Source organism: Canis aureus, chromosome 1 (genome assembly GCF_053574225.1).
Source record: "Canis aureus isolate CA01 chromosome 1, VMU_Caureus_v.1.0, whole genome shotgun sequence".
NCBI lineage: Eukaryota > Metazoa > Chordata > Mammalia > Carnivora > Canidae > Canis > Canis aureus.
The window spans coordinates 67360333-67373499 of NC_135611.1; the positions used below are offsets into that span (position 1 = coordinate 67360333).

A 13167-nucleotide genomic window follows, 5' to 3' on the forward strand; every position below is an offset into this window, starting at 1 on the left:
GCAAAATAGAATGTGGGGGAAAAAGGGGCTTTATTTAAAATGAGAATAAAAAGGATTTCAGAGAAAGCGACTATTAATGATGGAATGCAAAGAAGCTCAGATACAGAGATAACACAAGTCCATACAGAAGTAAGGAAACAAAACAAAACAAAGTACGAAAGTCATAATTAAGAGCATTTTCTAAAAATTGAAAAAGAAGGTTTTGTAAATACATATTGGAAGAACATACCCCATACCTGAGAACAGTAGCCTAGAATGATACAGTAATACATATTCTGGTAAAATTAGAATCTTTAAAAAAAAAAAAAAAAACAGGAAAAAATCCTTTGAATATCTAGAAAAAGCAGATAAATGAATTAAAGGAAACAAATATTATCAGGCTTTGATAGCAAGGCTTTATGCCAGAATGAAATGAAGTAACATACTAAAGTTACTCAAGGAAAGAAAATGTGAACAAAGGATTTTATATCCTGCAAAACTGACTTAAGAATCAAGGGCACAGGGACCCCTGGGTGGCTCAGTCGGTTAACCATCTAACTCTTGATTTCAACTCAGGTCATGATCTCAGGGTCGTGAGATCGAGCCCCGTATCCAGCTCACACTCAGCACGGAGTCGGCTTGGGGTTCTGGCCCTCTCCCTCCACCCCTCCCCCTGCTCACGGTCGCACACATGCACTCTCTCTCTTTCTCAAATAATTAAATAAAATCTTAAAAATGAAAAGAATCGAGGGCACACAAAAAACTAATCAAAGGCACATATAAACTGTTATCAACGTCCCAGAACTCAGGGAATATTAGTTCCATGGGCTAATCCTGAACCTACTAGAAAGTAGGCTAATCCTACTAGAAAATGACCTTGAACCAACTAATGTTACTGGGAAGACATGAGGTACAGGCTGATGGTGATCATTAAAAACACAGTTGCCTGTGGAACTAAATAAACAGGGGCTGTATAAGAGACAGTATAGTGGCAATGGCTCTACGCTAGGAGTTAGATGGTACGAGGATCCAAAATGACATCAGAGTCTAAAAACGAGGAATTACAGAGTATTCTAATTCTCCCTTCCCCTGTGTCACTGAGAACCGAGAATAGTAGCAGGGAAAAAGAAGCCAAAGCTGACAAATCGTAATAGAGAAAACATTAAGTGAAAATCTTTAGGCTTGAACTTGAAATATCAATAAGAACTCATTCCTATTTTATCTTTAAAGACACATTCTACCTTAGTTCTGTTCACAGAAAAGGTCTAACAAAATGAGAATCCACATCACGGAATAAAATGTCTTTACTAAAACCAGACCAGGGCACTGGGTCTGGTGAGGAAAGCGTACAAAATGACAATGCAGCATCTCACAACATCAGACAGCAGGAAATTACCAAAAACGACTGACGTCACACCAGGAGAACTCTGGAGCCAGCTTGAAGAGGTTCTCACTGCCTAAAGATGGGGCTGTCTGAGTTTTAATAGTAGTAATAATAGTAAAAATTACAAAATATTGAAGTCAATTAAATAGGTTTAAGTCCATGAGTTCATAAAATAATAATAATAATAATAATAATAATAATAATAAAAGAAGAATCCATCACCTTCAGAGAATGATAATCAATCAACTCATTATATTGAAAGCCAATAACTAAAGCAAAGATGAGACCATTTATCCTCCCTTTCCTTAATGAAGTACGTCACCGGGTAGTGACAGGTAGATGAAAAGTATCTCTTCCTTAACTAAACTAATACAAATAAATAACAGAATTAGCATATTACAACTTGCAGCCTGCAGCAATTGATAGAGGCACGAAGCATCGATGGCTATGAATCCTTTTCGGATTAAAAAAAAAGAAAAACATGTGTGTGTGTAGACACACATAGGCATACACGTTTAATGTCTGAACACTGACTGATACAGATGGCTTTGTTACCAGAAATGCTTCTGGAAGACAGATTTTTTTTTTTTTTTAAGGATGTGTTTTCTTACACATCTTTCACATCTTTCTTCCTTAAAAAAAAAAAAAAAAAAAAAAAAAAAAAAAGGTAAGAAAGAGAGAGACATGGTGTGCCTCCTGTAACCATACCAGGCACCCCCTCCAATACTGCCAAAGGATCAAACTGGACTCTGGGTGTGGCTGCCAGTTTACAAACAAAATCGGAAGAGCGTGTTTAGGTGAAGAGGACCCTAGTACACCAACCCTAAAATGCAGACGAGAGCAAAACAACAAGTCAGGGGTCCGGGTTCCTCCTCAATAGACAAGCTGTGAAGAAAAGAAAGGGGCAGAGGACAAACCCACAGTTGAAAAGAGACTTTAAGACACTTTTAAGCATTAGGCAAGACTAATTTAGAGCATCTAGGAACGCTCATATAAGTGGAGAAAAAAAAAAAAAAACTATGACCAAAACATACAAGGGCTAAAAGTTAAGAAGACCATTACTTGTAGAGGAAGCGAGCTGGCCCAGATGTGCGGGGACGATCCCTCGGGGACCCCAGGGGTGACGGGCGAAGGCCCTGCCTGTCCTGGGTGGGGTAAACTCCATTATAAAAATTCATTCAGCTTCAGTTCTTATTTGGGGGTGGTTTTCTATGTTTTGTTTTATGATAAAATGGGCTTTATGAATATTAGATCTTTCTGGCAGATTGCTTTTCCTAAAGAAGAAACCCCGCCTGCTAGCGGAGCCCCGCGCTATCAGCACGGGTGGCAGGAAGCCAGTGGGAAGCTGGGAAGTGCTCCATGTGACACACTCAGAGGGCACCGGAGGGCAGCTGGGGGCACAGCAGAAGAGTGAGTTATTCTTGCACAGAAAAAAGCTGTAGATTGTTATTTATAGATGTCAATAGGAAGAAATCCTTGAGCTTCTATGACTGCCGGGCTTTTACAGTCCCGCTCCAGGGATGGATGACAAAGCTAAAGTATTTCCCACACATTATTCATTTATAATCAATTATGTAATCTGCAGACAACAAACTCAAGAGTTTATAAATTATTGAAGAAGGAAAAGAATTCACACTATCTTCAAGGCATCGAACGCCTTGTGGTGGAGAGCCACAGAAAGCCATCCAAAACGACCCTGGGGGTATTTAACAATCCTAAACATTAACTATGATTAAATGTTCTGATGCTCACCATTTATACACATACCCGCCCCAAATGCCACAGGTAACAGGCAAACATCACAATCCATGATACGCGGTTAATGATTTTGCTTCGAGACCCCAAGCCATGGTTCTTGGAATGAAGCCACGAAGGGAGGATATGATGCCCTGAACTCAAATAAACCAACGTCCTGAGGAAAAGCAGCAGCCTGACGAGGACCGACGAGTAGCTTAGCCACCGAACGGCCCATGGGCTCTCGAGGAGAACAGAAGTAACTGTACATCAGCATACAGACAGGGAAAAAGAGATCACCACTGCTTAAACTAAGAATAAACGGAGACAGTTAGAATTCAACAGCAGGCTAGTGTGCATCAGCTCACAAGAGATCAGGGAAGCGCAGCGTGCTTACCACCCCTCTTGGACAGAACTCCCTGAGCGCAGGCTGGAGGGAGACCCGAGGCTGAGGCACCAATGGTCTTCGCACAGATACCAGGACCACCCAGAGGTTGAATTTGGCCATAAACGTCGAACTGTCCTGGCAAACTTTTGCTAAAGCTCAAAAGAGCTCAAAAGAGCCAATATCTCCTACCATTGATTTCTATGTAGGATGACTTATATGAAATAATGAAAGTAAGAAAGAAAAATGGAAACAGGTGGGTCTCACAGACCAGTCAGTCCCAAGACAGACAATGAGAAAACAAACTCATGGACTGGCTCTAAGAAAATGACCTTTAAAAAAATAAATAAATAAAATAATAAAAAATAAAAAAATAACCTTTTGAGCAAATTTAGAAAGCGGTCTTGATCATTTCACTCACATCCTCCCCAATTCCGTCAACTGGTGCCACCAAAAGCTACTTTCTTCTTTCCTCTGCCCCTGTCCTTCACTACTCATGTATTTTTTTTTAAAGATTTTATTTATTTATTCATGAGAGACACACACAGAGAGAGAGAGAGGCAGCGACCCAGGCAGAGGGAGAAACGGGCTCCATGCAGGGAGCTCGATGCAGGACTCAATCCCAGGACCCCGGGGTCATGCCCTGGGCCAAAGGCAGGCACTAAATCGCTGAGCCACCCAGGGATCCCCGACTCATGTATTTTTCAATTCCTCCAGCACTGTCCAGTCCCAGGCCCTCCCCACTGGGTATCTCCACAGCTACCAGTAGGTCCTATCCATCTTGCGTCTTCATCATGGCCTACTCTCAACCCTGCCCCAAACCCCGTTTACCCCGACTTCGTATTGCAAACCTTCCACTTCAGCAGGATCCTCCTCCTGATGTTCCGCCCTTACCCCCCACACGTGCACTGACCTCCAGTGATAACCACGCTCACCCGGTCTTTGCTATTCAAGTCCTCTACGGCCTTTGAAGACCCAATCAAATCTTCCTTAAGGATTTCACCAAACATCCCAGTCTATGCAGCGCTCTCTCGACTCGGAAACAGTATAGTGCTTAGATTCTATATGGTTTTTTCTTACTCAGTTACAGGGGCACTTCTTGGGGCCAAAAGGATCTTAAAAAGCATTCAGCCTCATGCTAAACATCCCCCAGAGCTCCAGCGAGTGCTTATCCAGATTATGCTTGGATACTTCCACTAATTGTAGTTTTACCACCTCCTGGAATAGCTCATACTAGGTCTGAACAGCCCTACAATTACAACGTTCTCCCTTAATAATCAGCTTCTATCTCTCACCATATAGCTTCCAACCACTAGTTAGTATTGTACTTTAGAACCTATACAGAACAAATTAAATCTCTCTTGAATATTCCCAACCGTCTAAGATTATAAGAAGCTCATCAAGCCTCCCACAAATCTCAAGGTAGATTCACATGGTGTCACTTGAGCCATTCTGACATCACATCTTCAACTTTATTCACTGGCCAAGTAATTACATGCCGCCTTTTGTTATTATTGTACTATTTTGGATACGTGTCAGCTGCTCTTAAGGCCAATGAGCTAGAAAATGTCAGGACTTTCACGAAGTCCAGACAGAAGGACAATTTTCAATATCTCTCATTCCTTTTCTCTTCTCTTCTTTCTCTTCTCTTCTCTTCTCTTCTCTTCTCTTCTCTTCTCTTCTCTTCTTTCTTTTTTTCTTTTCTTTTCATGGTACCCAATGTAAGCTAATCACATATTATGTGTTTAGCCAATTAGGTTTGAAGCTATTCCTCTCATATTAGTTTCCAATAAATTACCCACCATAAACTGCATCATTTTAGGCCTTGATCAATTTCCAAGAATTTTCCTTCATTATCATAAATGCAAAGTGACCAGATTTTTTTTTTCTTTCTCAAACGGGCATCGTGTCAGGGATAGTAGAGTGTCTCGTGGAAATGAAATATGCCGCGAGCATCAAGGCACTTCATGTGACAGTATAATTAGGCCTGGAAAAATACCGCAGGCATGGATGCGTCAGAGGGAGCTCCGTGAGCAAGGACTGGGTGGCATTTGAAATTGTGTAGGGACATGTTTCAGCCGCTAAAATTTTTATACTTTCAAATTAACTCATCTTTTTAAAAAAAAACTCATGCTTCTGGTTTCTACCGCTCGCACGATGATATCCGCGTGCGGGACAGGAACAAGGCCGTGACATTCCCTGGCTACACACAACACGAGAAGCCCAGAAGCTTCGGGCCACCCATCTTCACTGGCCCTCAGCTGACAACAGCTGGTACCCTAACAGGTCAGCCTCTCTCGGGTTGTTTTTCAAGAGCAATCTGCATCGCAGTTTACTAATTTTACTCTCCAGTTATGACTCTCAATCCATCGCTTGAATGATCCATTGCTCCACGTGGAGCGACGTTGCCCGTGGCTGAGAAGGCCACCAGCACACAGGTCGGGAGGGCCACCCCCCTCTCCCCCCCGATGCCCGCCACCGAGGGGCACGGGCCGCACCTGCGCAGCCTGGCCCGGCTGCCGGGGCTGGAGGACGACTGCACGGGGCTGCCAGCCACTCATCCCACAGCCTCATTTTGGTTCACTGAGACCAACGGTGTCACCGATCTACCCACATGACTCCCCCCTTGCAGTGACCCCACTGTTGCGTTCTCCGGCCGGCCGATGACCTGTGCTGGCCACGCCGGCGAAGACGGATGGGATGGTTAGCAGGTCAGGCCCTACCCTGGACCCAAGGCCACAGCCTACGCCGGACAGCTGCCCCCCCCCGGGGGGGCTCCCTCTGCCTTCCCTGCAGGTGCTGGCTTCCGTGGGGCCTTCGCCGGGGGTGCAGCCCTCGGGTACAGCCCACCCCGTTCAGTTCCTTTATGGAACCGCAGGACTTACCCCTGATCCGGCAACGCAACACTCAGAGCCTGCTTCCCTGCATCTTCCAGCACAGACCAGTGACTCAAAATCACCCCGAGCCCCATCAAATAACCTCAAATGGACACGATGGACAAAATGCAAGGCGATGCCTCCAGGCTACCGCCGTCTAAGGCTTAGCGGCACCGCCGGTCCCACACGCTCACTTTTCCTCATTCGTTATTGAGGGAAACTGAGTATACAGTGAACTGGATGCAGCTTAACTTCTAGTAGGTGTCTAGGTGCCCACACATCCAACGCCCCGATAGACGTATATGACACGGACCGTCCCGCAGAAAGATGACCTCCGCCCGCTGCCGGCCCGGCCTCATCACCCACAGGCACATACTGTTCTGGTGTCTATCGCCAGGAGTTAGCCTTGCTCCTTCTGCTTCTTACTGCGAAGCTAACCTCTCAGGATGCACGCTCTTCTCTATCTGTCCCCCCTTCTGAAAACATTAAAATTGCCGGGATTTCTCCGTATCGGTGTGTGGATCAGTAGCGCACTCTTTGCTCCTGCTCAGTTCCACTCCACTGCTTGAATGAGCCATGCCCTGGGTACCCATCCTCCTGCGGATGGACCCCGGGGTTCTTTACAGGCATTGGTTATTATGAACGAAGCTGTTATAAACATTCCTTACACAAGTACTTTGTGCACACGTGCCTTCATCTCTCTTGTGTAAACATTTAGGAGTGGAACTGTCGCGTCACGTTAGTTATTTCCTTAGATACTCACTCTTTTTGCCACCATCCCTTTAGTCTTCCTATCAGCAAGCACTGCGAGAAAAGGGCATGAGTAACACTTTTAACCTACAAAAATGTATAACCTAATTTTTCTTCTCCTGTGGGAAAATTACCTGACCCTTCTCAAAAATATAACCAGTTGTTTTTATCATTTTCTTTCAATATAAATTGTACATTAAAATTTCATTCGTGATCTTATATCCTATATGCTGTGTTTTACCATAGCTTTAAGTTATGATCCACAAATTCCCTACCACTGAGGGTTTCTCAGAAACACTAAATAGTATAGTTCTAAAACTTGTTGGAAGCACTGAAAAACATCTGTTCATGTGGGGAAAAAAAAAAAAACCTGCAAATCGCAACCTGACAACAAATGTTGTGCTTATATCTGGAAAACACGCTACTTCATTGGGTTTTATGATCGAAAAGAAATTTGGAAATTCTCTACAAGCAACTAAAGTCTTTATTCTAAGTGCCTCTTCCAACATGCATGAACCTCATAACACACCATTTTAAGCTATGGTCCAGCCAACCTCATAATTTTACCATATAGCTAGCCTGTTGCCACTAAATAGAGTTCTAAAGACAGTCACCCATGTTGTTCTATGCATCAGTAGTTCCCTGAGCATGTACAAGGAGGTTAATTTGGGGAATGTATTTTGTCATTGTTTTCTAAATGTCTAGAACCAATGACCTAATTCTGAGACTTGGTAATCACATAATCTGAGATCTACAGGAAAGAACTCTCCTTAAAGATACATCCAGACCCCCCTATGATGTGTACCTTACGAATTATTCTAGATTAGCTCAGGTACCTCAAGCGTTAGTTTTTGTGAGGTCTGTTGTTTAATTTACCCAAAAATTCGTATGTCATTTTAAACAATAAAAAATATGGGCATTATCAATTGTAAGCTAGACACAATAAACAAGTGGAAAAATTTAGTTTTTAAATGTATTCCCATACACTAATTAATTAAATTAATTAATTTGTTTGTTTTAGAGAGAGAGAGAGATCAGGGGAGGAGCAGAGGGAGAGAATCCTCAAGCAGGCTCCCTGCTCAGCGCGGAGCCAGACACAGGCTCTACCTCAGGGCCCTGAGATGGTAGGTACCCTGAGGCAACACCAAGTCGGACACCCAACCAACTGAGCCACCCAGATATCCCTCCATACATAATTATTTTAAACGTCCGATGCTATCAGGTATTAAGGTTAAAGCGGTTGTACTATATCATTTTTTTCCTTTAAAACATAAAGTTGGCTGTTCTTCTATTTTTTTTTTTTGGTTTTGTACCCCATATTTAAACATTTATCAATTGACACTTAATACTGTATAATGTCAGTGATTTAGAAAACATAAAAAGTTAATCACCATTTCTTTTTTTTTTTAAGATTTTATTTATTTATTCATGAGAGACACAGAGAGAGAGAGAGAGAGAGATGCAGAGACACAGGCAGAGGGAGAAGCAGGCTCCATGCAGGGAGCCCGATGTGGGACTCGATCCCAGGACCCCAGGATCACGCCCTGGGCCAAAGGCAGGTGCTAAACCACTGAGCCACCCAGGGATCCCCTCAATCCCCATTTCTTAATGACACCTACCATGGCAAGGATAACAGCTACTCCATTATCCCACTACTTCTGTGACAGGATGCAGTGACCTACCATTTTGAGTTGCTTCCAATACATTCTCAGTACTGTGAGCAGATAGTTTAAGCAGTTGTTCGCATAAAGATAGTTCATTTAAGGGATCATTTTTACCCATACAAGACCAGTAATATTCACATTCTTCCGTCAAACAAAAAAGGTAATGAAAGCCATGTCTCAGCCATCAAAAATAATGCAAAGACCTAGCTTAGCATCTACAGCTGGAAGGGATCTTAGCTTCTAGCCCCATCTCCTTTTCTAGATAAAGAACTTCTCTATAGAATAGAGTCAATAGTTCATGAATTCTCTAAGCCCACACACTTAACTGGGTTGGAAGGGTTATAGGGTTCAAATTACGGTTAGAATTAACAGTTGGAAAAAAAAATAAATTAAAAAAAAAAAAGAATTAACATTTGGGCCTCCTGATTTTTCGAAGTCATTCTGCACCAAGTAAACAGGACGTGACATCCATATTTATGGGTTGGCTTGAAGATTCATATGGAATCAAGATTCGTTCTGCTCTATTATACTTCTACTACTTTTAAAGATAGATTTTTAAAAAATCACTGGGCACAGTCTGATTCAATATATATTTATATAAAATAACCAGTCTTATTCATTTGAAAACATCCCTCAACTAAGTAATGGATAGTTTTCAATATTTCTTAAGCACGAAGAAGGATGATTTAAAAGAATAACTTAAGGTAACTTAGGTGGTATTACTGAAAAAGTAGAAAAGCTTTTTCAAAGAATATGGTAAATAGGTAAACTGCTAAGGAATTGGGTAGCCTCACTGTCAAAACAGAAGAGAAATACACAGATAGATCCACCCTGGGATGTGTAGAGAAAAGAGGACAAAAAGGAAAGCAGAATAGATGTTTAACAGAATATTTTTATCTCTCATCTTTCTTTAAAAAATGGCAAATGGCAGAAGGAATTACTTTTTAAAACTATAATGAAATGGGCCAATCTACAAAATAGGAAACAAACAATAAACGAGCAGTATTTTGACTGCAACCCACTCAGACCAGCAGGGCCAGAAAGTCTTTGTTGCCACAAGGCAGCTGGTGTCTGAGTCTACAAAACCCTTTTATTTCAATGTCACATTAAATCCTAGGGCATAAAACCAGAGGCAGACTGCAGAGTCTCTGGTTCTCCAAGACAAGACTGTACAGATCACAACTAAAGTCAAATGCCAACTAATATTCTCACCTAAATGGGAAAAACAATTTTAATTTAAAAATGTCTAAAAAATTAATTGTTTATTTAGACTGAGAAGAAAAAGACTGATTCTGACTTGATGTTTACTGATAAAACAGGCTGCTTATTATACAGCACCCTCTCTAGAAAGAATTATCTTATATTATAATATCTATAGGGGAAATTCGCATAATCACAGAAAAAAAAAGTAGGGGCTTCATTTCCTTTTCACATATTCAGAATGATATCCCAATAATTACAAATCAAATAAATTACAGAAGCAGTGATAATAAAGTTTCTATGAGTACATGTGTTGTAACATCCATGTGGATGTGAGAATTTAATGAAATAAGAAATTGATAACATCTAGGACAATATTAGGCATTATACTAGGCATGATTTCAAAAATCACTTATTCTAATCATGACCCCAACCTCCCACAACCTAATGATTATCCTCAACACTAATTTTACCTCTTTAAAAATATGGTAAAAATAGGGGTCCCTGGGTGGCTCCGTGGTTTAGCACCTGCCTTTGGCCCAGGGGGCGATCCTGGAGGCCCCAGATCAAGTCTCGCATCGGGCTCCTGGCATGGAGCCTGCTTCTCCCTCTGCCTGTGTCTCTGCCTCTCTCTCTCTCTCTCTCTCTGTGTCTATCATGAATAAATAAATAAACAAATCTTTTTTTTTAAACAAATCTTTAAAAAATTTAAAAAAGAAAAATATGGTAAAAATAAATGCTGAGGTCTATGTTCAAAAACTATGCTAATCTCAGTGATTTTTCTCTTTTGGTCTCCACTGATATTTTCAGAAATTTAAAATTCTAACTAATTAAATCCCTTCCTTCATTCTGATACAAATAGAACACAAAATAATAATACAAGTGCTCAGAGAGCATTATTACTTAGGTTCTAGCTTCAAATATTTTGCTCAATAGCCATCACCTTCCTTGGGCCCGCCCTCCTGACTTTAGAGCTGATCTAAGTCCCTCCCTCCCCCCCCACTGTCCCAGGATTGGGAGATATTTTCTAAAGACACGGTACTTTCTTTAGTTTCTTGTTTAATTCTCTGGCGTTTTCAAAGGTCTTGGTATGTACTGTTTGCATTTCCTCAATATTTTGCCAATGTCATTCATTAAATGCATATTTACTGAGGATTTAATATGCGCAAAGCAAATGTCTTGACCTCAGAACTGTCATTAACCCTTATGCATAAACACTCTGAAAATAAATTTAATTGGCTCTCCTCCCATTCACATTTCCAGAAGTACTTCCAAAACTTTCTTAAAATGAGTTTTAAAAAATTGGTCAGGGTATGACAGTTCCTACTTAAGTACTGTGCTCTTGTAAATTTGGGTTTTCAAAATATTTAACGAGGATATTTGCCATTTTTTCCTACTTTGAATGGATCTCGAAAAAAATTCTTAGTTTTGCATAACCTTAGAGAAACATCAGCGCTCACTAGAAACTGACCTGAGTATTTATTAACTATATACTGTCATGTGTTTATTCATATTCCCCAAATGGAAATACCTGAAACGAAGCTGCAGTCAATGAAGACAAACCTACACAAGAGAACTGGTTTCTCGCTCCCTCACACACACACATACTAGAATAACAGCAGAAGCAGTACCTTGTGATTTTTTAAAAATCAGGTGTATCTGTTCACCCAGCGGCCCACTTGGCCTTACCTGCAGCCACAACTTGTTGTGCACAGCATCTCTCCCCGTGGCGATACACTGGAACGTAGCATTCTGTCCTGCGTTGACCTCCACGTCCCCCAGACGGAGAAAATGAGGAGATTTATCTGTGAAGGCAGAAAAAAAAAATTAATCTTTTCACACGAAGAAAATGTGCCATGTGACTTTTTCCCAAGAGAATAATGTTGTTAACACTTTTACCTTTGGCCAAGACTAATACCGTATGGAAGAAAATGGGAGTTTTCTTTGTGCTGAAAACCCTACTCCCTCTCACAGTTTTTTTTTTTTTTTTTCCCTCTCAATAGCACTATTACTCATTGCCCCATAATTACTAGAACATTCTTGTATACAGAGAGGGCACTCAACAATTATTGCTGAAAGTTGGCCACAGCATGTTGCATATGGGTGATAACAAAACAGTTACAAGTCAAAGAAAGCAAAAGAGACCTAATAATAATAATAATAATAATAATAATAATAATAATAATAAAAGAGAGACCAAATAAGCAGAAATCAGAGCACAACAGAGAAATGTGACAAAAACATATAGTGGTATCTAACCTACCAACATAGACATAGCCGCTGAGCTATTAATTTACAATGTAAACAGGTCTTTCTTTTCTTCTTTTTTTCTTTTTTCTTTCTTTTTTTTTTGGTCTTTCTTTAAAAAAAAAAAAAAGATTTCAATAGGTATAATTCTCTAGTGCTTCAAAGAACAAGGGAATGTATTTGTTTCTCTCAAGGAGAGTATCAGTTTAATCGCTGCAAAATCCACCTCGGACTCTTTCATCGTTGGAAGAAAAGTTACCCAAAAGCAATACTGGACCCGACGAAAAGAGATGACTGCGGTCAAAACCTACACGACTTACGTAACTGTCAAATCAGTGTTCTCTATGATCACCTTGTAAAACTGGAGCTTATTCATGTTTTCAACTAAAAGTAAATACATGCAGGAAAAGTTAAGCCTCGGTAAGTAAAAGCAAGCACATAGAGGGCCGTATCACAGTGAAACCGCTCTTGGGCTTTATTCATATTTTTATTTTCTTTACTCCTGAGAGCCTTTCTTTCACATTTCTCTTCCACCAAGTGTAAATGAACAGTAGATGGAAACATCATGCTCATGTACTGGTGGACTGAAAGAACTTATTAGCAAACCAACGTGAACTTTGAGGGAGACGGTTTTGTTCCCCTTTTTCTTAGAATGGACTGCCTGGGATAAATGGTCTGACCATGGCCTGCGACCTCTTTCTTCGCACCTCGTCTTAGCATCGGCTTTAAAAAGAGAGATGCTTGAGCTAGAACATGAACCAGCACAGTGGTCCTCCCTCTGTGAGCTCCTGGCCAGCAGCAGGGGCATCACCTGGGAACGTATTATGAGAAATGCACATTTTCAGGCCCCACCCCAGGCCTCCAGAATGAGAACCGAGGAGGGGCCACACATCTGTGATTTGCCACCCCTGGTAGGTGACGCTGATGCACCGCGGGGCTTAATACCAG

General features: G+C 41.3%; 1 protein-coding gene across 10 annotated transcripts in view; it reads right to left on the reverse strand.

The window, feature by feature from the left end:
• Positions 1–13167, reverse strand: part of PTPRK (protein tyrosine phosphatase receptor type K) — a 547287-nt gene that overhangs the window by 259428 nt on the left and 274692 nt on the right. For all 10 annotated transcript variants that reach the window (XM_077902655.1, XM_077902664.1, XM_077902657.1 and 7 more), the window contains exon 5: positions 11662–11777. In XM_077902655.1, coding sequence (XP_077758781.1) covers positions 11662–11777 — 116 coding nt within the window. The remainder of the gene's footprint in view (positions 1–11661; positions 11778–13167) is intronic.